The following is a 24951-nucleotide window of genomic DNA, read 5'->3' on the forward strand; positions in this document are numbered from 1 at the left end:
CCCTACAACATGATAATCACCGCGAAATTTTTTAATGACGTAATTGCCGCCATGATGTTACGCAGTAGATTACTTGCGATCCAGTAACGATCCAGATCAATCCAGCTGCAGAAACAACTAACAACTCTTTCTCGGCAGCAGCCGCCGCAACCCGCAGCTACCGCAGCTCATTGGCGTGACGCGCTGTGCACGCTCGTGCGTTGCACGTGTGCGTTTCTAAAGTAAACAGACGTAGTTTAGGGTTTTCGTTTCGTAACAGCGCAGCGCACCAGTCCACCGCCATGCCCGAGAAACTGTCGGGCTACGAGTTCTGGACGAAAGTTCTGAAGAGCCCGAAGTTCGTCGTCGCGCCGATGGTGGACCAGAGCGAACTGGCCTGGCGGCTGCTCAGTCGAAGACACGGCGCCCAACTCTGCTACACGCCCATGCTACACGCGGCCGTGTTTCTCAAGGACCCCAAGTACCGAAAGGAAACCCTGGCCACCTGTGACGAAGACACCCCGCTCATAGTTCAGGTGTGTGAACGACATCCTGCAAGGTTGCTTACGACGACATCGAAATACTGTTGTTGGGCCGCAAGAATGAACGATCTAGAAGTGGCGCTGTGATCCCATTCAGTTCTTCGGTATTATGTGCAGTGCCACAGTTTTTTCGTGTGGTTCATTTGATACCCAAGCCCGCCAAAAGCTTGTTTTGGGTTTCGGATTGTTAACCATATTTAGCATCGCGGGATGCTGTTCGTCATCGGGAGGTGAAATTTGCGTTGCCGTGATTTTGTATGGCTCCGTGTTTATGCGTACTGGTTTTCAGCCCGATGTGACATGCCAGGCTGCCAGCCGTTGGGTGCTGGAAAATGAGCCTCCCCCCTCCCCCAAATAAAAAAAAGAAAATAACCAGAAGAAGGCAAATCTTGATTGATGAATCAAACGAATTCGGTCTTTTTTGTCGTCATAGCTTATGTCACATTTATTTTCCAGTAGTGTTTCATTCATTACTTGTTCCTGTTTACTGTACACTGCTGCTGTGGAATGCAAATCTGCTCACTGAAACATTCCCATCAAGTGTGTTTAGCACTTGCAGAGCACCTCATGCCAACCAAGCTAGCTGTCAGCTTCAAGCACTGTAGTTCTTTCCGCATATCAATGTCGTCTCTCTATTCATTCTCCTCTGTTTCAACACTGCTTACTGATGTTTAGCTGTTAACTGCATGCTAGACAGATATAATGCGGGCATCAGGCTTTACTCTTCTCTCAAGAAATACCACTGTCTCTCTGGGGTGTCCATTATTTGACAACTATTGATAATTTCACGTCAGTCTTTACCCCTTGTCCGTTTTGTTTTTTATCCACATATCCGTACATTAAGCAGTTACACAAGGCCTTCCTCTTATTTAACACGCAATCTTTCTATCGCTATAGCTTCCTTTATTTGACTGTTTACCCGAAGGTTGTGGGATCGAATCCTGGAAGCGGCGGCCACATTTTGATGCAGGCGAAATGCTGGAGGCCCGTGTACTTAGATTTAGGTGCACGTTGAAGAACACCAGATGGTCAAAATTTCCATAGCCCTCCGCTGCAGCAACCCTCATAAGCTTCTTTTATTTGACTGTTGAACCGAAGGTTGTGGGATCGAATCCTGGCAGCGGCGGCCTTATTTTGATGGAGGCGAAATGCTGGAGACCCGCGCACTTAGATTTAGGTGCACGTTGAAGAACACCAGATGGTCAAAATTTCCATAGCCCTCCGCTGCAGCGACCCTCATAATCATATCGTGGTTTTTGGACGTAAAACCCAAACAATTATTATTGACCGCTTTTGATGACATCGTCTCCATCTTCTCTTAGATTCTAACCACACAGCATCACACGTTCTTTGCAGTTTTGTGCCAATGACCCTGACGTGTTGTTCGAGGCATCCCGTATGGTGGTGGGACAGTGCTGCGCTGTTGATCTCAACCTCGGCTGCCCCCAGGCCATTGCCCGTGCCGGGCATTACGGGGCTTTCCTTCAGGACGAGTGGGATCTCCTTTCCAGAATGGGTACAGTATAAATCCGTTACTGTTTCTTCATGCTAACTGTAACATCTTACGATTATGACAACAGATTACACAAAAGAATAAAAAAACTTCTTTCAGAATGAAATTTGCCGCTATTTTACATTTTGCTTTTTAAAGAGGGGAACTCCCCGGCTGTTCTCCATATTTTCAAGTTTGGTTGAAGTAATTCAGCGAAATCTCTGTGTGTCCATCGTTTCGACATCGCGGGTATGTGCGGTTTCTGTCCGGCACTTCATTGACAGGCAAAACAGGCATGGCCCGAAAGCTATCGGCCAATCAGGGAGGGCTAAGGGTTAGCTTAATAGTATACGTTGTTGGGCTAGTTGGTTCATAATCTTCAAAATTGGCACTGTACTGTACTTCTGTGTTCCTTCTTAGTCCTTGTCGATTTTCGCGCTAGCCAATTTTGAAGGCTAAGGGTTAATTCAGAATCAAAACAATAACATAGTTACATCACACTGACCCTGACGTACATATTTCTGTCTTCTGAGAAAGCAAGTTTATTCCAAGTGGGAGGCTTTCCGTAAACATAAGCCATCTCAAGGAGTATGTATGTTGTCAGTTTGCAAGTGTCAGATTTAATGAATGAGCTCTTTAATTAAGCTGACACTGCTACCTGATTGTGTTAATTGCTGAGCACAGCTAATCTATCAATGTATTCATTGAGTAGCCCAAGTTGGCACATCTGGGCAGTTTTTTCTGCCCCTTCACTTAAGTTGCTTACGTTTTGCAGTTCCAAACAAATCACGTGATTGTCGCCGTTCCCTTCATGGGTTCCACCGGTCACACAAATTTAGTGACTATTAACGCCACGGTTTTGTTACTGTCTTCTACTGCATTTGCCACAGCCAGTTCATAGAAAAGAACGGATGGTCTTTTCGTTTACCTCACAGTTGCATGTTTTGTCCTCGACCACTCTCGCAGTGAACAAGTTGCACACGGAGCTCGAGATTCCCATCACGTGCAAAGTGCGGGTGTTCCCAGAAGTCGACAAGACCGTCGAGTACGCCAAGATGCTGGAGGCCGCTGGATGTCAGGTTTGTCTTGCACAGGTTTCTCGTTGTTCAATAAAAATTTTTGCTGGCCTAGTTGGTTCACAATGTTGAAGGAAATAAGATGCGCACAACACGACGCAGACGACTGTTCAAGTTTGCAGCTGTTCATGTTTGCACCTGTCCGTGTTGACCTGTCGTCTTTGTCTAGTTTGATGCATTTTATATCCTTCAACAGGTTTCTTGTTATCCTGCATTATGCTGAAACAGTCAGTTTGGAAGTATTAAACTTTGAAAAGTTAATCTTTTTCCTCTTTCTTTGAGGCATTATCATGAATGAAATCGTTCTAGTGGTCTACATGGCTCCGACTCCAGCCCTTGAAATTTTTCCGAGGCTGCCATTGGTTGTGTAGCCACAGTGGAAAGATCGCTATTTCCATTACTGATTTCAGGTCCTGACTGTCCACGGCCGGACGAGAGACCAGAAAGGGCCGTTCACTGGCCTCGCAAACTGGGAACACATCAGGGCAGTCAAGTGAGCTCCTTTTTTCCTTTTAAACTCTTCCGCGAGTGCCCGCTCTGGGTAGCCTAGTGCCTACGTCGTTGTACCCCTGATCAAGAAGTCACGGGTTTGATCGTAGTCACAGTTACTGCATTCTGATGAGAGGAGGGGAATGCAAAAACAATTGTGTATTGTGCATAATCACGTCAACACCAGCGAGACTGGAGATTTCCAAAGGCACGTGAAGAAATGCTGCTATGATGTGGAAATAGAGAAAGTGTCTTCTAATGCTCTTGCTGGACATTCTGTATTAAAAGGACACCATATTGACTGGGCCAGTACTAGCTGCTGAAAGCGATTTAACCTTGCAATTTCATCTCGAGTCATTGCTAAATACAAACTGCTGGTACCATGCTGGACTGCATTGATGGCAGCCTTCCTTCCTTTTATGCATGCTGTTTTGTGCCATCTATTTGCACGTACGTAATCACCCCCCTTTTCTGTCAATGCTTCGTTGTGAACAAGCCCCCCCCCCCCTACTGGAGCTGAAACGTCCGTTGTTTTAAAATGATTCTTTTTGTATTTGGTCGGTGCCTTCCTTTACCTCTGACCACGAGCATTCCCGACCAGATGATAATCCGTGTCACAGTTAGGAGGTCTAAACTCCTCCACGAGTCAGTCAATCAGCCATGCAAGTGGCTTACTCACTGAAGTGTTACTTAAAAGTGTTACTCATTCCTTTGAACTGCTTCTGGCGTAATAGGAACACTTGTTCGTTGACATCGTACTCATAAATTTTGACGCTGCGCACTAACATTCCTCCAAAAATACAGCCAGCTGTTCAAAAATATGTGAAATAAACTTTGTTTATCGGAACAGTCGTGTCTTCCGAGTAGAATTTCAATGTTTTCGTAATTTTTTCTGATTTTCATTCAGTATCGCTGGAACAACTGACTAATATAATTGGTTTTGTTCTTGAATTCTGTACCCCTGTACGTCTCTCATTAAACGGAACTCCTGCTAAACGGAACATATTTTCCTGGTCCCTTCAGGTTTCATTTAATGAGAGTCTACTGTATAATTACGGTGTTTTTATCTCGGAAGGGACTTTGTTTTGATGAGGTTGATTTGCTTTTGCAGCTAAGCACCCCTCCAACGACTTTGGTTGGAGTAACGATAGATGTCCTATATAATTACCTTCGCATTCTGATTGTGTGTGTGTGTTTTCTTTCTGTAGGCAGAGTGTCAAGATCCCTGTGATCGCCAACGGAAACATCCAGTATCTGCACGATGCTCTGCGATGCCTCGAGGAAACTGGAGTGGACGCAGTCATGTCGGCCGGTGAGATTTTGATCCTCTAATTGCGTTGCTCTGATATAGGTGTGTATTGCACCAAGAGTGGCAGCTTTCTCAAGCACATTAAGCTCAAGGGGCCGTTGTGGCTTGGTGCAAGTAGCAGATACCTTCATGCGAAATCATTATATATGCCCCACAAAGCAAAAAATACGGCATTCGTTAACAACAACATTTGAAGACAAAAAAACTCACGGGACCAAGTGATGGCGTCGCGCGGGGTTTTGGCTGGCAATTTAAAAATTGGGTTGACTGAATTTGAGCGCCTGATAAAGTGATTATGTTGTGGTCACATGACTAAGTGATGATGTGACCACATAACAACCTCAAGTTTCAAGGTCACATGGCAAAGTGATGACGTTATGAGACAATGTGATATAGCCATGTGACCGCATAAGACCGTCAATTTTCAAGGTTACATGACCAAGTAATGACGTCAGGAGACAATGTCACTTGACATGGACATCAATATGGTTCACCTGCCCAGACGTGTCATGCTTTCATATTCATTGCATGTAGGGAGACTTATGTGCCTCTGTAACTTTTTGTGGATACCCAGGAGTAGTTATTTCATCTCTTTTTGGCTGCAGGCTGACATTACGTATTTTCGGAAATCTTATCATTTCTCGAACTGTGAAAGTTAGGCATAATAGCCTTACTGTTCATGGAGGCACTGTAGGAGCTTTAAATCATCTGCTTCTCCATACAAATTGTCTTTTGCATTTCTGAATGCAGTAGCATTTATCACATTCTGAGGCAGGTGCACCTGCTGTGATGTTGAAAAGTGGGATCTCAAGTGCACAGCATTTCTAGCCACACTTGTTGCTCTATTCGTAGGCAAGCGCACTTTTTTTGTGGGTGCATTCTCGGTGCTCGCTTGGAATGTTTTCGATTGCATCCATTTTTAACGCCCTACACATTGGTGATGTTTTCAGAGGGCAACCTTCACAATCCGTACCTGTTCACCGGCACTCAACGTCCTGTCTGGGAGGCAGCACTGGAATATCTGGAGCTGGTCCGTCAATATCCGTGTCCAACCTCGTACATCAGGGGTCACTGCTTCAAGCTACTCCACCACTGGTAAGCAGGCCTTCTGAATTTGCGTAGATTCTCTTGCAGCTATTTCTTGCCACAATATCTGTTTCTCGGGCAGTCATTTTGTCTTCGTGAATTGGGGAGGTAGTAATGCAGCGTTTCTGATAGGTACACACAAGCTTCATTATAACAAATTCGCGTCTGACGCGAACATAACTACGTTATATCCGAAAATTCGTTACAAACGTATATTCATAACACCTCATCTATGACTAGACTGTTCTTTGTTATAACCGATAATTTGTTATATCAGTGTGCGTCATATCGAGGTTTGAGTGTATCTGCAAAATGTGATAATGGATTCGAGGCACCACATGAGTGCAGTGCGTGTTGACAGTGCTATGGAAAGATTGCATTCTACAGTATTCAAATACCTGATCCACGGCTGGCTGTGTTTTGTATCAGGCCATGACACGACTTGATATAAGTGGCAATACCAAATGGCCACAGAGCCATAGTTATGCGGGGCACGTCTTCGCGGTTCCCAAGGCTGGCTGAATGCATCCTAGTAGTACATATACAGTAATACCTCGTTAACTCGAAGTAGTAAAAACCAGAAAAATTTCGAGATAAGCAGATTTTCGAGATAAGCAAAGTTGGGCAAATTCCATTGAGAAGTTCAGTTCTATCTAGAAACGTTATCCCTACTGACCAGTTTCTAACAGGAGCGCTAACTGGCTCTTTGTAAAGGTTTTGAGAAAATAATGACATACCAGCGCTATTAACCAGCTGTTTTTCGGCACTTTTTATTTAGTGCAGAGAGACCGACTAAGGACTGGTCTGCTCTCAGTAACACTTGCACCTAGCAAAGCTTTCTCGAGTTGCTTAACACATCGCATGTGCCGATCATCCGCGCCGCTGCAGTCAAATTTATTTTGCATCAAGCGAAGCATGTTTCTGTTTCGTGGATGTCGTCACCCCGCGAGTAGCTGCGTCGACGCTGCCGCGATCACTGTGCGTGACGCCACGTTTTGTTGGCTGAGAAAATGGTCAACCAGCTGATGTGCAGGCTAGATCAGTTTAGCCTACCGCTAAGTCCAGAGAATCGGCATTATCTGTCGATGTGACTGGAAAGGGCTCCTCTTGCACGATGCCACACATTCAGCGCCGTTTTGACGTCCGGAAACTTCGAGCCGAATCCATTCCTTCGATTAGCGCTACCTTCTTTGCAGCATCAGTGACTTGCTTTGCTTTGGTGGCGTTATCCTCACCACTCGCACGGCCGACGAAAAAATCCATGCGACGTGCCTTGCGTAAATAGAATGCTGAAGTCGCATCTCTGACGGTAAACAACAACGTGTACGACCCGAGCTATTTTGCAGGGCCTGCTTATGTGCACGTCTATATCGTCACAGCGTGACACAGGTTGCTTGACAAAGTTGGTATGCCGCTAGGTTTGACTTACTTTCGGAACAGTGTCCACTTCGTCGTAAACGCGGCAGCCTCGCGCGAACCTTGTGAACGTATGACATTTTGCCGCTAGTATTGTGAAACGGTTCAGCGGCAAGTTTGGTTCCATTCTCAGTCGAGATTTCGAGATAACCGAAGTGGCACGGAAACTTCGAGATAAAGGGCAATCATACATTGCACCTATGGGAAATTGTTCGGTACCGCGGAAACTTCGACTAGCCGATTTTTCAGATATGCAGTTCGAGTTAACGAGGTTTACTGTATACAGGGAGAACACCCAAATCAGGGAGGCCCTGGAACGTTTTCTGACACTAAATCCGCAGAATGTTTCTAAAATTGCACCAGTCCACCCGCGGTTGGATGCGACTTGCACGGTCGCGCAACTTACTCTGCTTCTCTTTGGTTCTCTGTCCTCTTCAGCATGACCATGCCCGAGAACGTGGACTTGAGAGAAAAGCTCGCAAAGGCGAGCTTGGTCGAGACTTTCGAAGAGGTCGCCAAGGCGCTGAGGGAGCGGTTTCAGGTGCGTCCAGAGCATGGCTTTTAAACGCAATGTTGCTGAGCGGTATACCTGCTACTAAATGTCATCATGACTAATCAGAGTCATGACTCTTGACTCTCCTAGCTAGTCAATCACTAGTTCTCGCTCAGTTTTTGCACAGGTGGTGGCGTGATGTGGGGTACATGGTTTAATGTGATGTTTGGTTCCACTGCTTGCCTGTTTTGTAGGCGCGCTCATTGTCTCGCACAAGAAATGTTGATTCCAGTACGAGAAACGTTGCCGCAATGCTGCGGTAGCGTCATCTCTCACTATAACAGTGAAATTCCCTGCCTGCCACGTTCTGCACCAACGATGACAGATGGTGTCACTGTTTCATTGCTTAGGAATCAGCACTGTTATGTGTAGCGCTGCTGCAGATTACCTGTCATACGTACTGGTTGGTTCTGGACAAAAGTTCAGAACTTCCAAAGGTTTGGAAGTTTCTATTTGTCCTGGACAAGCATGGGAGTTGGCAGAATTTTATCTTGGGGGTGCAAACCTGTGTTCCACCGCGGCTGGGGTAGGGAGCGAGCGCTGGTGTAGCTTGGGTGTGGGGCGAGTGCCCCATTTGCACCCCCCCCCTGCCGATGCCCATGTGGACAAGCGGTGCACCCAAACATGGTGTCAAGCCTCTTGCACTGCGAAGTGCTACCTTTGCGCAAAACTTGGGCTTCCGCTTCCTGCCTTTCTGCTCTGTGGCTGTTCACTGATGGTAATAAGCTATTCAATGTCGTGTGTTTCCTTATCGCAGGACAAAACGTGGGATCCGGATCCCAACTCTCCACAGGCCGACCTTCCATTCCCGCCTTGGATCTGCCAGCCGTACGTTAGGCCAAGGTGGGGTTTATATGCTACGTGGTGTTAGCAGAATGAAAGAAGGGGATTGAATCAGGGGCTGGTTTTCTTTGTTTCATTACTGCTAGCAGAGTCGTTGCAAAGTACAGGTGTGAACATTTACATTGAGAACACTCAAGGTACAGGTGGGGGAGGACACAACCACATGAAGCCAAGCGAAGCACAGAAGAATCTACCTGGCTATTTTTAATCTAACTGTAAAAAAGTGATCAGATGTAGAGGAATGAAAGAAGGTAGAACGATCACTTGCCACATCTTGGCCGTTCTAGATTGAAGTACATTGGCGGTTATCCCTCCAGACTATGCATGAGTTACTGGGGAGGGGGAGGAGGAGAGAATATTCCACTTATGGTACTAGGGCGTCACTCATCGAACCATTAAAGTGAAGATGATTGATTATGTATTATGTTCCTGTCCCAGCTGACCAGATTTTTAAAAGATAGTTTTTAAAAGCTTGCTAGGATGCAACTTTGAGTGTGCCTTGAGTATAGAAAAAAAAAGAGTAGTATTTTAGTAAAGGGCTGCTGTTCTGTCATGACTTTAATGATCGCACGTGTAGCGTTTTGAGGTGCACTCAGGGGAAGGTGGTATCAGTGATCTGACAAGAGGTGCGCTGTGCTCAAAATGCTAAGAAACTTATCGAACTAATCTGATACTATACATGTTGCATGGTATTGGCTGATTTGTTTTGTGGCAGGGCTTTAGTTTGAGCTAGTTTGTCATGTACATATCAATACAAACACCTAGCTGCAAAAAATACAAAGACGAAGAACATTGTAGACATGATGGTTTTAGACACAACACTGTTTAGTTGATGGCATCAGTGTGCATGCCCCGATGGTGTGATTGTGTATGCAGTCAAACTTCGATACAATGAATTATCAGTTATAACTAGGGGTGTGCGAATATTCGAAATTTCGAATATTTTTCGAATAGTGTTTGCTATTCGATTCGATTCGCACTGGAATTTTACTATTCGAACTATTCGAACTTCCCAAAAACAAGTACAGTCAACGTCCGATTGAAAGTGACCCCTTCAGATTTTCAATATGCTTCACCTCATTACACTCTCGTACTGCGGCAAAGCTGCCTTTCAAGCTCCGTTACGGTCGAACTTTGCTAAGAGACAACGTCCGAGTGGAAGTGGTCTCTAGATATTCAATATGCTTCACCTCATCACACCCCGGTATTGCGGCAAAGCTGCCTTTCAAGCTCCGTTACAGTCGAACATTGCCAAGACACAGTCAACGTCCAATTGGAAGTGGTCCCTAGATTTTCAATATGCTTCACCTCCTCACATCCCCGTATTGCGGCAAAGCTGCCTTTCAAGGTCCGTTACGGTCGAACTTAGTCGAGAGACAGTCAACGTCCGTTTGGAAGTGGTCCCTAGATTTTCAATATGCTTCACCTTATCACACCTCAGTATTGCGGCAAAGCTGCCTTTCAAGCCCCGCTACGGTCGCAAATGTACTCAAGAAAACGCTGGTTCCAACATGGAGATGAAAGATGTGGCAGAGTTGGGGGCTCAATTAATGCTGTTTTGAGCCTGAAATTTGGGCAGAAAGTCTGAAAAATCGGACGCCGAAACTTTTTAGCATCCAAAATTCCAGATGTTCTTATATATCGACGTCTACGAGGCAGATTTGGAACCCCGGACTTGAAGGGAGCACACCCTTCTCCGCCACATCAGTTGGCGTCCACAGACGTTGAAAGAGGGGGAGAGGATGAGGAAATGGCATCTTTACCTATCACGTGTAAAGTGTTGTCGGCAACACTTTTGTTGCACCAAATAATGTACATAAATAGGATTCGGCCTCTACATTGCCTCATTCTTGATAAGACAACTATGAAACATCACCCTGCGAGTGCTTATCAACCTAGCGAAAAGAAACACTTTCATGTTGCTATCTCATAAGAATATGTTTAGGAATCCTCTCTAACTTTTTTTTCTGCAATTTCGCTTCGAAGTATTCGAACAATATTCTAGAAATATTCGAAAAATATTCGATTCGATTCGCGCTCACACCTCAATATTCGAATTCGCTTCGCACCCAAAGTTTTGCTATTCGCACAGCTCTAGTTATAACGAACTAAATGATAAATAACCTTGCCTTTAATACAGTGCTAAGAATCTTAAGGGAAAAAAAGAGAAAAACTTCAACCAAGATTTATTTTAAAATACCTTACGTTGCAAAGCCTTATCAACTTCTGGGGTAAGAAGCCCCGATATGTACCGCACCTGTACACGCCTTCTTGACGTACGTGCAAAGTTTGCTGAGACTTGTCGTAAGCCTTGACAGTTGACTGAGAGCAGTGTCCAATGCATATATAAGTACGGTACATCTCGGCCCCTCTAATCCCTGAAGAAGATGCCGGTTAAGCTTAGAAACCTCTGGTATTTAAAAGTAAATCTTGGTTGGAGCTTTGCCCCGCCACGGTGGTCTAGTGGTTATGGCGCTCGACTGCTGACCCGAAGGTCGCGGGATCGAATCCCGGCCGCGGCGGCTGCATTTTCGATGGAGGTGAAAATGTTTGAGGCCTGCGTACTTAGATTTAGGTGCACGTTAAAGAACCCCAGGTGGTCGAAATTTCCGGAGCCCTCCACTACGGCGTCTCTCATAATCATATGGTGGTTTTGGGACGTTAAACCCCAGATATTATCATTATTAGTATTATTATTATTGGTTGGAACTTTCTCTTTTTCCTTGAGTTTCTGTTACCCCAACCAGACAGACGTCTGCCAAATTTACCTTTGAGTCTTAAGAACATGTGTTTGTAACGAATTCTCGGATATAAAGAAGTTATTTTTGTGTCAGATGTGACTGTGTTATAATGAGATTTGATTGTACAGACGGGTCCACTGTTAAAGGGAACACTTACATGCATGGTACATCCGGATTTCGCTCCCTTGTAAAAGCAGGGTGGCTTATATTTGCATAAGACTACCGGTGATCAACAGTTCTGACTCCTTTTGACAGATTAGTGCTGTGCAAGGACAATTTTTCCACATCCACTTGCAGTTAGGGGGCCAACAGTATGAAAGGTGATCATTCGAGTGTTCCCTTTAACAGTGGACCGTACTGTACATATATGCACCTGTTTGGCAATGAATACAGTTGTTTGATAGTTGGTGCCTGTGCTGTCTGCAGTGGTCTCTGTCTTCTTCATGCCTAGATGTTTGCAGGAAGCCCATTGCATTCTATACGGAGGCACGCTGACTTTCTCAACATCTTTCTTTGCTGTTTCTTTTTTTCTTTACTATTTTTCTTGCACCGCCAGCCCCGAGGTGTCGCAGGAGACGAAGCGAGACCTGAATGCGGAGTACCAGAAGCTGCTGGAGATGACGGCGGCCATCAAGCGCCCCGCTGACCTGGACCTGCTCAGCCTGTCGAGGAAGCAGCTCAAGCGGCTGCGCAAGAACCCTCGCAAGGCGTTTGCCAATCGCGAGCAGTTCATGCCCTGTGCCAAGTGCCCCAACCCAAGGGTAGGTGTTTGCAGGAACTTTTCGTTTGTGCCTGAGCTAACTGGCATCGACACCATACAGTGGGAGACAAGAAAGACAGTGTCAGTCTAGGGGTTTTAACATTGGTGTAGCCAGGCAGGAACAGGGAGTGTGCTTACCCCCACTTCCACCCGGAGTTTTTTTCAAATTTGCATGTGTACAGTATGTACGCTCACACGTACAAACACGCGGACAAACGTACATAAAAAGGTGATTAGATGTGACTTCATTAAAGCAAGGCCTGATTGTAATTACGGCCTTGCTGTGCCCCAAGACAAATGTCTGAGCATAAATGCGAGCTATTGGGTAGCAAGACAACTTCAGCATGATAGGTACGCAAAATGAGTGATGCCAAACTCCACACCATGTTCGCTTAGAGACATTTATGAGAATGGAATGTTGCTAGTAGAAGATAAATAAGGTGATGCACAGTTTCGAAAGGATTTGCATTTTTTGTCTTAGTTTTTCTTTTTCATGTTCTGAAGGGAACGTGCACGATCTTGGCAAATAAATGTAGCGCAGGTTGTGATAGTCACTTCGTCGTGGAATTATAATTTTCGTTCTCTCGCAGTGTACAAAGTGTGTCTACGATCTCTGCAAGCCGTGCTGTCGTAACCGGGTCAGGGAGAACTTCGAAAATTGCGAAGGTATGGTATTCACAGCTTTACCATCTTTTCTTCATGAGCGTTGAGTCCTTTTGCTAGTCTTTACTGCACCTAAACCTCATTATAACAAAGTCGCATTTGACATGAAAATAACTTCGCTATATCCGAAAATTCGTTATAAGCGTATATTGAACCACTTACCAAGGTTGTTCTTCATTTACTTCGTTATAACCGATAATTTGTTATATCCATGTTCGTTATATTGAAGTTTCAGTACTTCAAACATGCATGCCCCCACTCAGCTGGCGTAAAGGCAACAACTGCAACAAAAGTTCACTTTGGCTATTGTGTTTAGCGTAGTACTACTATACTTGGTCACAACTTAAGAAAGATGTCAGCTCCGCCCACAGCCATCACTGCCCCTCCCACAGAGCATTCGCACATTCGATCCACCCAATAGTGCTTACTCATTTTTGCGATGTCACGCGCTCTGAGCGTCTCAGAGACTTTCCTATACAGACATACATTTGGGTCACTGGTTGTAGGTCGTAAACTTGAATGTCCCGGTAAATTTCGTCCGGGATTCCGGCATTTATGTTCAGCCAAACATAATGTTTTAGGCAAAACGACGGACCTTTAACTCTTTATATGCGTAGCATTTACATCAGCCGAGAAAAAGTACTTGCGGCTCGAGTACTTCACGAGTGAAGGACGGGCCCTCCCGGTTCTGTGGGCGGGGCTTACATTTTTTCTCAGGTTGTGACTGTATTATTGCCGGAGTGACTTTAGCGGTGCAGCAGCATTAGTGAGAGAGATTTCGAAGTTATTGAAAAATCTTGCAGGAGGGCTCTAATGTTGAGGCATTGGGATGTGTGGATTAGCGTGGCATTTATGTTTTTGTCTTTGGTTGTCTCACAGGGCACAGTTTCTTCTTCAAGCCCAGGACAGAAGAAGAAGAGCTAAAAATGAGAATAGCCAAGGAAGCAAGGGAGATCTTGAACGTGCCCGCAAACAGCGTGACTGAAAGTTCTTTAATAGAGACGGACTTCTCAGAAATGCCAACTTGATTTTCTTCGCAAACCAGTCGGCCCCGTTCAAATGTACAAATCACTGAGTAATATATGTACATAATACTGGCAAATCGGCTGTCTCCTTTCTTTTAATGCACTGTTTGCAAGGATTCTATTTACAAGAGATGTTTGCTTTGTTTGTTACAGTGGATGAATAGCAGTTTTAGTAACCATGCTAATAGGTTATTTACTTGTCCTTCACATGAGGTATTGGAAATTCATACCGCCTCAGCTACACAAAACACAGGGATGAAGTTTGCTGTGTGTTACAGTAGAACCCTGTTGATACGTTCCCGTTTTGTACGATTTCCCGGTGTCAACATCCGCAATATCAGTGCCAAGAGAAACTGCACAGTGTTTTCTGCATTCTTTTTTTTTTTTAAAGAACGTATGAACGAGGTTGTACTGCACGTCAACATAAAGCAGAAATGTTTGGGACATATCACTTTTAGCATATCGTCGACATACATATGCATAAATGGTAGAAATTAGGCTTGTGCGAATATTCGAGCTCTTCGAATATTCGAACGAATATTACAGTATTTGAATTCGCTTCGACTCGAATTTAAATTATTGGAAATTTCGAAGTATTCGAATTGAACGAATAGGTGTATATTAGTTAGCATGTAACCCCCCTGTAAAGGGGTTTCACTGCAGTGGAGGAGTGCTAGCCGTGAATGCACTTTCCAGAAAATTCGCACTGCTGCGAAGCCCCTTTCAGGTTAAATAAACAGATTACCCTCACATCGATTCATATTTTTTAAGTTTAAAAGCTTGTATACCAGGTTATATGCTCCAAGTATAGTAAATTTTAAAACGTCACATATTTTACAGGTTATCACTGCATTCTATGAAAGCCGAATCCTGCTACTATTCAAGGTTGCTGCCACTTCCTTTGACCAAAAAGAATGACATTTGCACATGCCTTGTTACAATTTTAAAACATTGTGCGGTTGGTGGGTCATGACAAATACGGTCATTTTTCTTTATAATATGTGACATAACTATTCGAATTCGATTCAAAATTATTCGACCAAAATCACTATTCGCTTCGAATTCGCTTCGAACCTAAAATTTGCTATTCGCACAAGCCTAGTAGAAATGTTGATTAAAAATTATGAGATTTTTTGTTGTTGTTGAGCACATTCAAAATGCAGTTGAACAATTACAGTACATTGGCAGGCAATGTGTAGGATTGTGCTGTGTTACAATAGGGATAAATTGAAAACAACAGCTCATTACCCTGTTTGCATCACTAATAGTTCATAGAGAGTGTGTTATAATAAGCGGGCCCAGTTTCCAAGTCCTTTTCATGCAATGATGAGCCTGCTTATACAAATTACAGTTCACTTGCTACTGGTCAAAAAGAATTTATGTTAAGTGTGATCAGCATTGCTTGTGAATGTCGCTGAGCTGTGGTATATGCCTTTCTGTTCATGTACACCCAACCTCTTTCACTTGTGCTTGGGTCACTGGGCAGTTGCAGTTGCAACCACAAACACAGTGGCAGCCTTGAAGAAGACAAGTCCACCTGTAGAAACGGCGGCTCCAGCGACTACCCATGTTCACGAACTGTCATCTCTTCAAGCTTTTGTTCACCCCTAAACTGCTACCTTTTTTCGGTCTTTCACAGTCAAACAGGTGAAGCATCGGGCTGTGCTGTTCACAGCACAGCCCGATGCTTACCTCGTACCAGGTACCAGGCTCGAAGCCAGCTGTTTGGCCAACTGTATGCACGACTTATTCAGCGAACCTTCATGTCCACACTGGTTGCAGGATTGGCACAGTTGCGACGGAAAAAGATTAGAGCAAGTGACTGGTGGAAGGAGCGGCAAAATCGCGTCACGCGGCGTTGTTGTTCCAAGCGCGCCTATAGCGAGAGTCCCAAGCACATTCAATTTTCCAAAGCAGGGGTGTCCGGCGGAAAGCACTCCAACAAACAGCTTTTTTTGGGGCAACTTCGATAGAGATGCGGTTACTCTCAACACCAGCGAAAAAATAAAGAAAGAAATCATGTGCATAGCCAAGTCTGCTGGTAAGGAATGCACAAGTGTTTAAGGTGTGGGCTTTCAGATGGACAACAGCAAGATGGACTGCTTTCTGCCGACCACCCCTGCCTTGGAAAAAGGAATGTGCTTGGTACTCTCGCTATCGGTTTGCTCGGGGTTCGTCGCCAACATAATCTCATCCAAGTATGCTCGGGCGCGATGACCATGTGGCGGTGCCACAAGATGTCGCAATGCGTGCAAAAGGGAAGTGCTGATGAGGAGCTGGCTGCAGTCGTATTTCTGTTCATGGCTGCCCGCAAAAAATAGGGACGTGAGACTAGGCTGCACTTTGAGTCAGGAGAATCCATAGGCATTGGAATGATCATGTGCAATGCACGATGCGGTGGACAGCCGTGTCGCAAAAACCGGAATTCACTTTAAAGTGGAATCGTCACAAGCAAACTGCGCGGTGTGTGTTTGATATCAGGGAGAAGTTCAGGGGAAGGTGGAATCTTGAAACGATGAAAAAATCCTTGCAATAGGTGTTGCTGAATCCAACATTTCGACAAGTGGACTTGTCTTCTTCAGGGCTGCAACAGGTGTAGCTTTGAAGAAGACAAGTTTGTGTGCCGAAACGTTGGCTCCAGCAACGCCCAGTGTTCCAAGGATTTTAAGTGCGTAGCACATTAGGGACCCAGCTTGTCGTCCATCCACTGTATCATTTTGCACGGTCACGCGGTGGTCAATAAAGGCCTAAAAGAATGCTAACAATGCTCAAAACCAGTTTTAAATAAACAAACGAGCTCTAAATTAATATAAACGACAGAGATAACCAAGGATTAATCGCAGTAATTCACCTGAAATCGCGAAAAACTCTTCTGAAACATCCGGCTGATACCCACGCCGCGCAAGAGAGGGCGCCACCACCTCGGCAAGCGCGCGATTGCCAAGGGAATCGCGGGGTTGCCCGTGCTACGCACTCCTCGGTTTTCACGGTTGTGGAAGCTGCATTAAGGGCAGGATTTAGAACTTCACCAAGACCTACACAAGAACGAAATTAGCGCAGGTTTACGAATCAACGGTGATGGAAGCCGGTTGGTTTCGTTTTCGCGTAACGTATGCTGATACGTTGCACCTTTCCGAACGTTTCGAAACAATTCGCCGTAAGGGGACTTACGTCTTACAATTTTATCATACGGACACGTCATATCATGTAAACGGCGAGGCGTGTTTCTTTTCACAACTTCAGAAGCAGGTTGCGCGATGTTTTCATCATCACGCGCAAGGCTCATGCCAGTAGGAGGCGCAGCAAGCACCATGGCGGCTTCCTTGTCGCTTGTTGTGCTCTACCCGAACGGTCACCGGCAGGTTTTCCACGTCAACTCGAACACCAGCATATTCCAGGTGAGTCCGATTTTGTACCTTAAGCGTGCCCCCGACACCCCCGTGCATTTCCATGAGCAGTCGTTCGTGTAGTGCGTGGTAGCTCGAGAAACTAATGCCGTGACCGGTCGTTTTCGCTGAGTTGTTACAGCGCAAGTAATGGGCGATACCTAGCTCGTTTTCTACTCAATTGGCCCGCTCTGCAAGTTTCAGAGTGTTTAGTTTAACGACAATACTTACATTGGCACTGTCCTTCCCTGTCTCTAACTGCCGAGGGCATGGTGACGTTTCGTGTCAGTGCTTAAGACCGAAAATGAAGGTGTAGTACCAGAGCCGCCCCACCCCCTCCTTATGAAACTCGTGGTTAAATAACCGCTGATACGTTAACTCCGTAAGCCAGTCATAGTGAACTCGCTGGCAGTCTAATATGCCACATTGCTTCGCATCGCGCATTTCAAGCGGCACTGAATCGCGTCTCTCCAAAACAAGCGTGTCATTTACTGCAATGCTACTGTTTAAATACTTTCAGGTGTCTCTAGAGGCACAGAGTTTCTAACAATATAATGAAACTAGGCGAGTAGTAGCAACACCACGTCATTCATTAAGTCCTTCGTCGGCCTGTGCTTAATGCGTGCGCGCATGTGTTTGGCGCGTAAATCACCAGTTGCGCGTCAAGTCCTCACCGTGAATAACAACCAACTTATGCCTCCCTCTTGTCGCTGAATATTACCTGGAGGCCTGCGCACGGAAGTGGTGTTTTCTAGGGGTGCGCAAATTTCGAATTCGAATCGAATCATAATACTTGTGGCCATGCTATTTATTGAGCATTCAGTATGAATAAAAAGCTCGTCGCCACAAACACACGTAGGAACATAAACGCACACATAGCGCCCGTCTTGCCTTTGTGTGCATTTGTGTTCCTGCGTGGTAGCATTTTTTGGCGACAAGTCTTCCATTCACACTGAACATGCACCACCTAGCCCACCAGCTGGTACTGCTGGAATTTATTGAGCGTAAACATGGTTTCTGATCTCTGAGTTGCGACTTTTTTTTTTTTTTTTTTGTCGCAAGCTCCCCTTGAATGACTCGCTGTAGAGGGCACAGCAGTAATGAACTGTGCTCACTGGTTGCCTGTACTGTTTGCTGGTGCGTTTTACGTTCAGAACTTGTTACCTGCCACACTTTGTAGTTAGTTGCACAAATTGCAGTCAATGCATTGTGATTTAAGCATAATTTAAGGTCAACTACAAAATTTATGCTCAATTCTTCATGTGTTGAAGTACTAGTGAACTCGAAGGCCGAGGGAATATCAAAGTTTCGTGAAATAGTGTGTTTGTCATGTGTTGTTCAACTGCTGTAGACTTTCTGTGAAAATTGCTGCATATGAGACACTTTGTATCAAGAACGACTAAAATTATACGTCGTCTAAAATGTAGTTCATGTATTTCGCAAGAAACAAACTGTTTTAGGAACAACCACCGAGTGATATGCCTCTTGTTCCTAGGCAGCTAGCTTGGAATGTTGTTTATCAGCACATTCGTACTTGCCACCACAATTACTCACCATGGATCAGAACAGTTTGCGAGAGTTACTTGTTTACACCATGGTAGAAAACACTACCAGAACACCAAGCTCTTCCTGGGCTTGTCAAGATGCAATATATGTGATGGTTTTAAGACAGTTAAACCTAGATGTAACGAAGTCAATGAAATCAGCAATTTACCTCATTCATTTGAAATTTGCCTTGTCTCAGCCGTGCTGTTTCTTATAGCTACGAATCACTCCGCCATTTTTACCACTGGCCCCTGCTGAAGTTCCAATTTATCGCCTCAGCCTTCCTCTGCGGCAGTGCTGAAACTTCGTTATGTTGAAATCACAGATAAACACACTTCATTATATTGAGGTTCAAAATACATGTTCTATGAAGTTGTGAAAAGCTAAATACTTTGTTATACTGAGGTTTGTTATATTGAGGTTTAACTAATTTTTAACCTTTTGGTTAAGACTCTGAGTACTCAGTGTTTGTGTATCGCGTGAAAATAGTGGTGGCTGTTTAGGCTGACTGAAACTTTACAAAATATTAGGTTGAGATTAGTAACAGTATGATGTGTTAATGCTGGTTAATTATTGAAAAAAAGGCCATAGAACGAAAGACAAGGCAAATGGCACGTGTGCTGTCATCCTCCTTAGTTTTGCTTCATGTGCCATCTTCAAATAGTATTCGCTTGAGCACCAATCCTAATAATGACGAGTCAGTAGTCGGCATACTTCAGGTACATTTTATTCCATATCTGTAGCTACGGGCTTGTGCTATGGACGTGGAAGAAATTGTTTAGAAGGCACTATATAAGCTGCTATTGAATCGCACTATGCGGTGTTATAAATTCGCAAGGATAATCGAGCCTAACAATCTGGTTCTTTGGCTTTCGTGCTCACTATAAGTCTTCTTTCGAGCTTCTTAAACTAAAGTTTTCATAACTATTTACACAACACACAACGGCACTTTACAAACACTTAAATTAGAACACAAGTTCTCTCGGCTGTATTCGCATTCATCATTTCTGCCGAGTAAGGAGATTTCGAAGCATGATGAGCTCCGTCGTATGAGAACATAGGGAATAGCTCTTTCCACCATTGCTCGCTCTAGGCGTTGGTCCAACACCAAATTGTGCGCAGTTTAGTCCTTAGGTCCACAGGTGCACTCGTGAGGGCACAGTGCGTTAAGTCTTTCGTGCGCACGAACAGTTTTGATAAAACACGTCATCGCACGTCTTACAAGAAACGTTCCATGCACACCACACGGCTTCACGAAGAAACATCCATCTCGTGCGAAGGCAGGAACGTGTAAGTGTATAGCTCATCGCAGAAGTGGTGCCGTCCGGTTGCGTGCGCTATCACCCGGCCTTCGAGCAGCGCCTTGCCGTATCGGGCGGCCTGCACTCGATCGTGGCACAGTCCGACGGCTATCAGCCAGTCGACGAGGTCCTTGCCCACGAAGGCGAGGTGGAGCTCGGTGCCATCGAGGCCGGGGCGTGAACGACAGATGTCCGTGATGCAGGCGTCCCTGTGGTAGACTTGGAACTGTGTGCATATCTGACGGGTCTCGGGAGACAGGTCTTCGAACCTCGGTAGCACGAGGGTGGCCGCACCCCTCGGCCTCTGCCGCCGGCATGTGACGAAGTACCATGCGTTGGTCAATGACCGGAGGAGCCAGTTGGCGTCGAGTCCGAACACGAGGAACGTCAGCATTCCCTGTCCGTAATTCATTATTATGTCCAGGAACTCTAGCTCTACCAAGATTCCTGTCGGGGTGTCGTAGATAAGAAGCTGCCAAAGCGAGACTGCCAGTCCGATGACCATGGAGACGCTGAGCAAGAGACAGAGCAAGGTGTGTCTGAACACTTGATGGACGTCATCTTCGACTTGAGGGGCGCTGTCTAGGTCAAGGACTTCGTCCGCATTCTGTACCCGAATGGCGGTCTGCTGGTTGTACGTGCCGACGAGGCCCATGCACTGCCGAACTTGCTGCTTGTCACAGCTGAACAGTGGTCCGCAGAGCTGGTCGAAAGACGTGCTTGGAACTTGCTGCGAGGGCGACACGTGGAATTCCAGCCTCCTCGAGTTCACCGACGCCGACAACGCCGTGGAGGGATTGGCTGACTTTGAGGATTTGGGCAGCCTCCGAACGTTCCGCTTCGGTTTCGGGCTGCTGACGAGGTCTTCGAGATCCGGAACAGTGCTGTCGCGCTCTTCGTGATCCGAGCAGTTGTCGCAGTCCTCGCAGTCTCCCGTGCACCCGGGACTTTGCGCTCGCTCCTTCTCGTGCGACAGAGGCATGTGCCTGAGAGCTTGATGGTCGAATCAGAGGACTGTGGTCGTGGCTGTGGTCGGAGTGAGGTGAAGTGTTTCGTTCGTCGTCATCGCTGCCGCCTCCGATGGGCATGTAGTCCCTCATTCTCAGCCGGAACCTGTGCTGAACGATGAGGCTCACCACCGTGAAGAGGAGGCTGGTGAGGAGAACGGTGACCGCCACGACTGCCTGTATGTCACCGAACTGGAAGTTCGGGTCGGTGTCGCCGAGCCGGGATCCCCTCTTCGGAATAGTCAGGCAGAGCGAGAGTGCCACCAGGACGGAGGATCCGAACCCGGCTACCGCAATGAGCCACTTGAGCCTGAGCACGTAGCAGAGCGAGCGCCAGTGCAGCAGGGCTAGCACGCCTGCCAGGATCGCGGTCCAGATGCGAGCGGCGAAGATTCCGGCTATGGACAGCACCGACTGCGTGTACGCCACGGGCGACAAAGGATTGTCGATGCTCGTGGCGGCCCACAGACTCCACCCAGGGCCGTGGCGAGCTGGCAGATTACTAAGCAGGTAGTGACACCGTGCGTCACGCTGTGTCGTCTGCGGAAGAGCACTACCAGAAGCCACAGGCAGCAGGCGGTGCTGATGGCGCTGGAGGTGACCATGGTCTGGCCTATGGTCACGGCGAAGTCCTTGAGGCTGCGCTTCTTGATCTGACTCACGGTTGCCGTGATGAAGATGAGAGGCGCCGAGAGGAAGGTGCCGAACACCATGCCCGTGGATACGGCGGCCGTCGGCAGGTCGTACTGGGTGGCGAAGATGAACACGCTGGGCGCCATGGGTATCATGCCGTAAAGGAAGCCGAAGTTTCCGAAGTCCTTCATGTCTCGCTCGTTGTCGGCGACGTTGAGCAGGTTGACCAGCTCGCGGATTACCAGCGGGCAGACGACGATCTTGACGGTCACCAGGAGGGCCGGGGTGAGGGCGGCGTACTTGCCCATGCTGCCCACCTTGCCGACCATGCTCAGGCCTAGCAGGTAGAGAGCAGCGGCGATGAAGGCGTCCGCGAAGGAGTCGCAGATCCGCTCGATCACCGACGGTAGGGGAGCGTTAGACGTGCTCACGTTCCAGACGATGCCCAGTGCCGGCGCTATGACCACCGGGTTCTTGACGATGCCCTTCAGGGTGGAGAGAATGCGGCTTCGCGTTCCGGACCTACCGCTGTCTTGACGCGGGCGTCCGTACTCCATCATGACGAACCCGATGGGGTTCAGGAAGGCCAGCTGTACGGGCGCGACCAGGTAGAGGTAGTGGCTGAACGTGGGCTGTACCTTGTCGTAGAGGTGCACGATGAGCGGGTATCCGAGTCCGAAGTCGTTGCTCTGCGACGAGGCGATCGCGTACAGTCCGGCCTTGGCGAAGCTCGCCGGCTGCCGGGACAGGAGCGCCAGCGTGACGGCGAATACGACGGCGAAGACGATGCACTTTCCGATCGCCACGGCTGCGAGGAAGCGCCAGTTGACCTCGCCCAATGCGATGACGGCTAGCGACTTGAAGGCGGTCGCCGGCAGCGAGAAATAGGAGACGAACACGTTAAGGCTGCGGGTCTCGGCGGGCCCTATGAGGCCCGCGCGCCCGGAAAAGTAGCCCAATAGGATGATCGCGAAGCACTGGATCAGCACGGGCAGCAGTTCGCTGTAGATGACGTTACCGTCTCCGGGTGCGGATGTCGCGGAGGAAATCGCCGAAGCCGGCGTGGACGACTCCATACCGGCGAGCGAGCGAACGAGATCACACGCACACACCGAAACTTGCTTCTTCTGAGCGTGGATTTGGAGTTGCTCGTGCTGACACACGCGCAGATTGGGTCGAAAGTCCGCTGCACCGTCGATTACGCGGTCACGCGCTAAGCCGGTCGGGGATTAGCTAAAGCCCGATTAGCTGGTTGTTATTAGCGACGTGTTGTTGTTTCCAGGCGATAGCGCCGGCGCCCCAGCTGAAACGGGCGCCGCCATCACGGGTCCACCGTGGATCACGTAAGCACATCAGCGCACTGGCATTCTCCGCAGTGTCCTCTGGTGTCCTGTCCTTTCGTAGACAGAGGAGGACAGGGAGCGCGTGGAAGAGAGCGAGATTTGCTTTTTCGATGACGTACGAGACGTACGCCGTGACGCCACGCTCCTCCTCTCTCTTCGCGCATGCGTCCTGTTGGCTGCGGCGGTGCTGCTGTCGCAATGGCGGGCTTTTTGAATCGTCCGGGACCTTTTGTGACGACTTCAGCTCTGTTTCGAACGTGTTCCAATGCCGAAATTAAGGAATTGCGTACTACAAGCCCTCCGGCGGCATTTATTGATTCTCTCTAGGCAAGCGCATTAAAAAAAAAAAACCTTACAAAACTGATTTTCACGCGGAAATCGCGGCGTATCGCGTCTGCATTACACGGGGAAGGTTATAGCGGGGCGCTTTGCTGTAGACGTTCGGTTAGATAGCGGTCGATGTGGTCTAGAAATACACCGCCGCGGACGACCGACTGTCACGCAAGAAAAAAAAAACGCGACGCAAGTATTCACGATATCTCTTACCGTCCTGACAGCCAGGAATAGCTTGCTGTGCAGTGGTTGTTTTTGTCCTGTCACTGTTGAAGCGTCTTGTTTGGGCTTTGTTCAGCATTGGCCAGCTGACAGTGTACGCGGAGGGCAGCAGGAACTCTGGCACGTGAAGAGAAGAAATAGCCAACATTACGTTGTCTTCTACCTGTTGACCTTGAGGAATAATAGGAACTAGCTGTATTGAAAGTGATAAACTCGAAAGGGTGCTTTTGAATATATATAAAAAAAATACAGATCAGCGTTTACAGACATAAAACAAAACAAAAAAAAATACTAGCCTTTGTGTTTGGTTTCTGTCATTCTTGTTTCGTACGTGAGCTGTTAAACTAATAAGAAGCGTCCGCCTCGGTGGTACGGTGGTTACGGTGCTCGGCTATGACCCGAAAGTCGCGGGTTCGATGCCTGCCTAGGCTGTCGCATTTCAATGGAGGCAAAAATGCTAGAGGCCCGTGTACTGTGCCATCTCGGTGCGAGCCCTGCGCTACGGCGTGCCTGATAATCACATCGTGGTTTTGGCTCGAAAACCCCGGATATAATTATTATTAGCTATTAAGGACCAGTACTTCTTTCTTTATTACAGCCTATTCCGGGGTCTCTTGCACCCGATATGCGAACTTATTCTGCCATATAGTTCGAGCTGAGCTACTGACGCAGAAACTACACGGAAAAATGGAGGGGAATGGACGGAATCTTTCTTCTTGATTTTACCGCGTAGTTTTTGCGCCAGTACCTCATTCCGAGCGTGATCACAACAAGCCCCGACATCGCATTCCGCTGCCATATAGTTTCGATGGGTTAGTATCCTTAAATTGCAAAGGTGTTTTTTCTGGGGAACCCGTACGTTCTTTTTTTTTTTTCGTTTTTTTTTGGTGTCGTATATCCTTGTAATACAGTCCCGTGTAGATTTTCCTAAACGACTGCGCATTTCGTGTTCTTATTTACAGTTCTATACCATCCTCGACTGCGTCTCCTATTCTCTTGGCATCCGTTCTGTAACTTTAAACGCTGGTTATCTGCCTAACGCTTTACATGGCCGTCCGCTCTCCCTAGTACCAACTATAGATGTCGATACCCCGCTGCAGGCACGCTGCAGGGCAGCCCCCCCCCCCCCCCCCCACGAAAAAAATTCGGCAGATCCCACCTACCGTGGGAATCGATGTTATGCGAAGCATGGGCACGAAGGTGGCTG

General features: G+C 47.0%; 3 protein-coding genes across 3 annotated transcripts in view; 2 read left to right on the forward strand and 1 right to left on the reverse strand.

Annotated features, from left to right (window-relative positions):
- The first annotated feature begins 98 nt into the window (after window positions 1-98).
- On the forward strand, window positions 99-14042 carry LOC119378526 (tRNA-dihydrouridine(16/17) synthase [NAD(P)(+)]-like). Its single transcript, XM_037647631.2, has 11 exons — window positions 99-515; window positions 1878-2037; window positions 2980-3092; window positions 3500-3582; window positions 4787-4890; window positions 5838-5982; window positions 7828-7930; window positions 8700-8785; window positions 12083-12287; window positions 12877-12952; window positions 13829-14042. The coding sequence occupies exons 1-11, from the start codon at window positions 282-284 to the stop codon at window positions 13975-13977; spliced, it is 1458 nt and encodes a 485-aa protein (XP_037503559.1). The 5' UTR covers window positions 99-281; the 3' UTR covers window positions 13978-14042.
- A 3173-nt stretch (window positions 14043-17215) lies between these two features.
- Window positions 17216-24951, forward strand: part of LOC119378524 (tether containing UBX domain for GLUT4-like) — a gene marked incomplete at its 3' end in the record, with an annotated part of 39625 nt that continues 31889 nt past the window's right edge. Inside the window, exon 1 of the mRNA XM_037647629.2 lies at window positions 17216-17372. Coding sequence (XP_037503557.1) covers window positions 17232-17372 — 141 coding nt within the window. The remainder of the gene's footprint in view (window positions 17373-24951) is intronic.
- LOC119378525 (integral membrane protein GPR155-like) lies at window positions 19594-23222 on the reverse strand. The gene is given in 3 exon segments (XM_037647630.2): window positions 19594-21158; window positions 21160-21683; window positions 21686-23222. Coding segments are annotated over 3 exon segments (2763 nt in total). The 5' UTR covers window positions 22923-23222; the 3' UTR covers window positions 19594-20156.

Source organism: Rhipicephalus sanguineus, unplaced genomic scaffold, assembly GCF_013339695.2.
Source record: "Rhipicephalus sanguineus isolate Rsan-2018 unplaced genomic scaffold, BIME_Rsan_1.4 Seq857, whole genome shotgun sequence".
Classification (NCBI taxonomy): domain Eukaryota; kingdom Metazoa; phylum Arthropoda; class Arachnida; order Ixodida; family Ixodidae; genus Rhipicephalus; species Rhipicephalus sanguineus.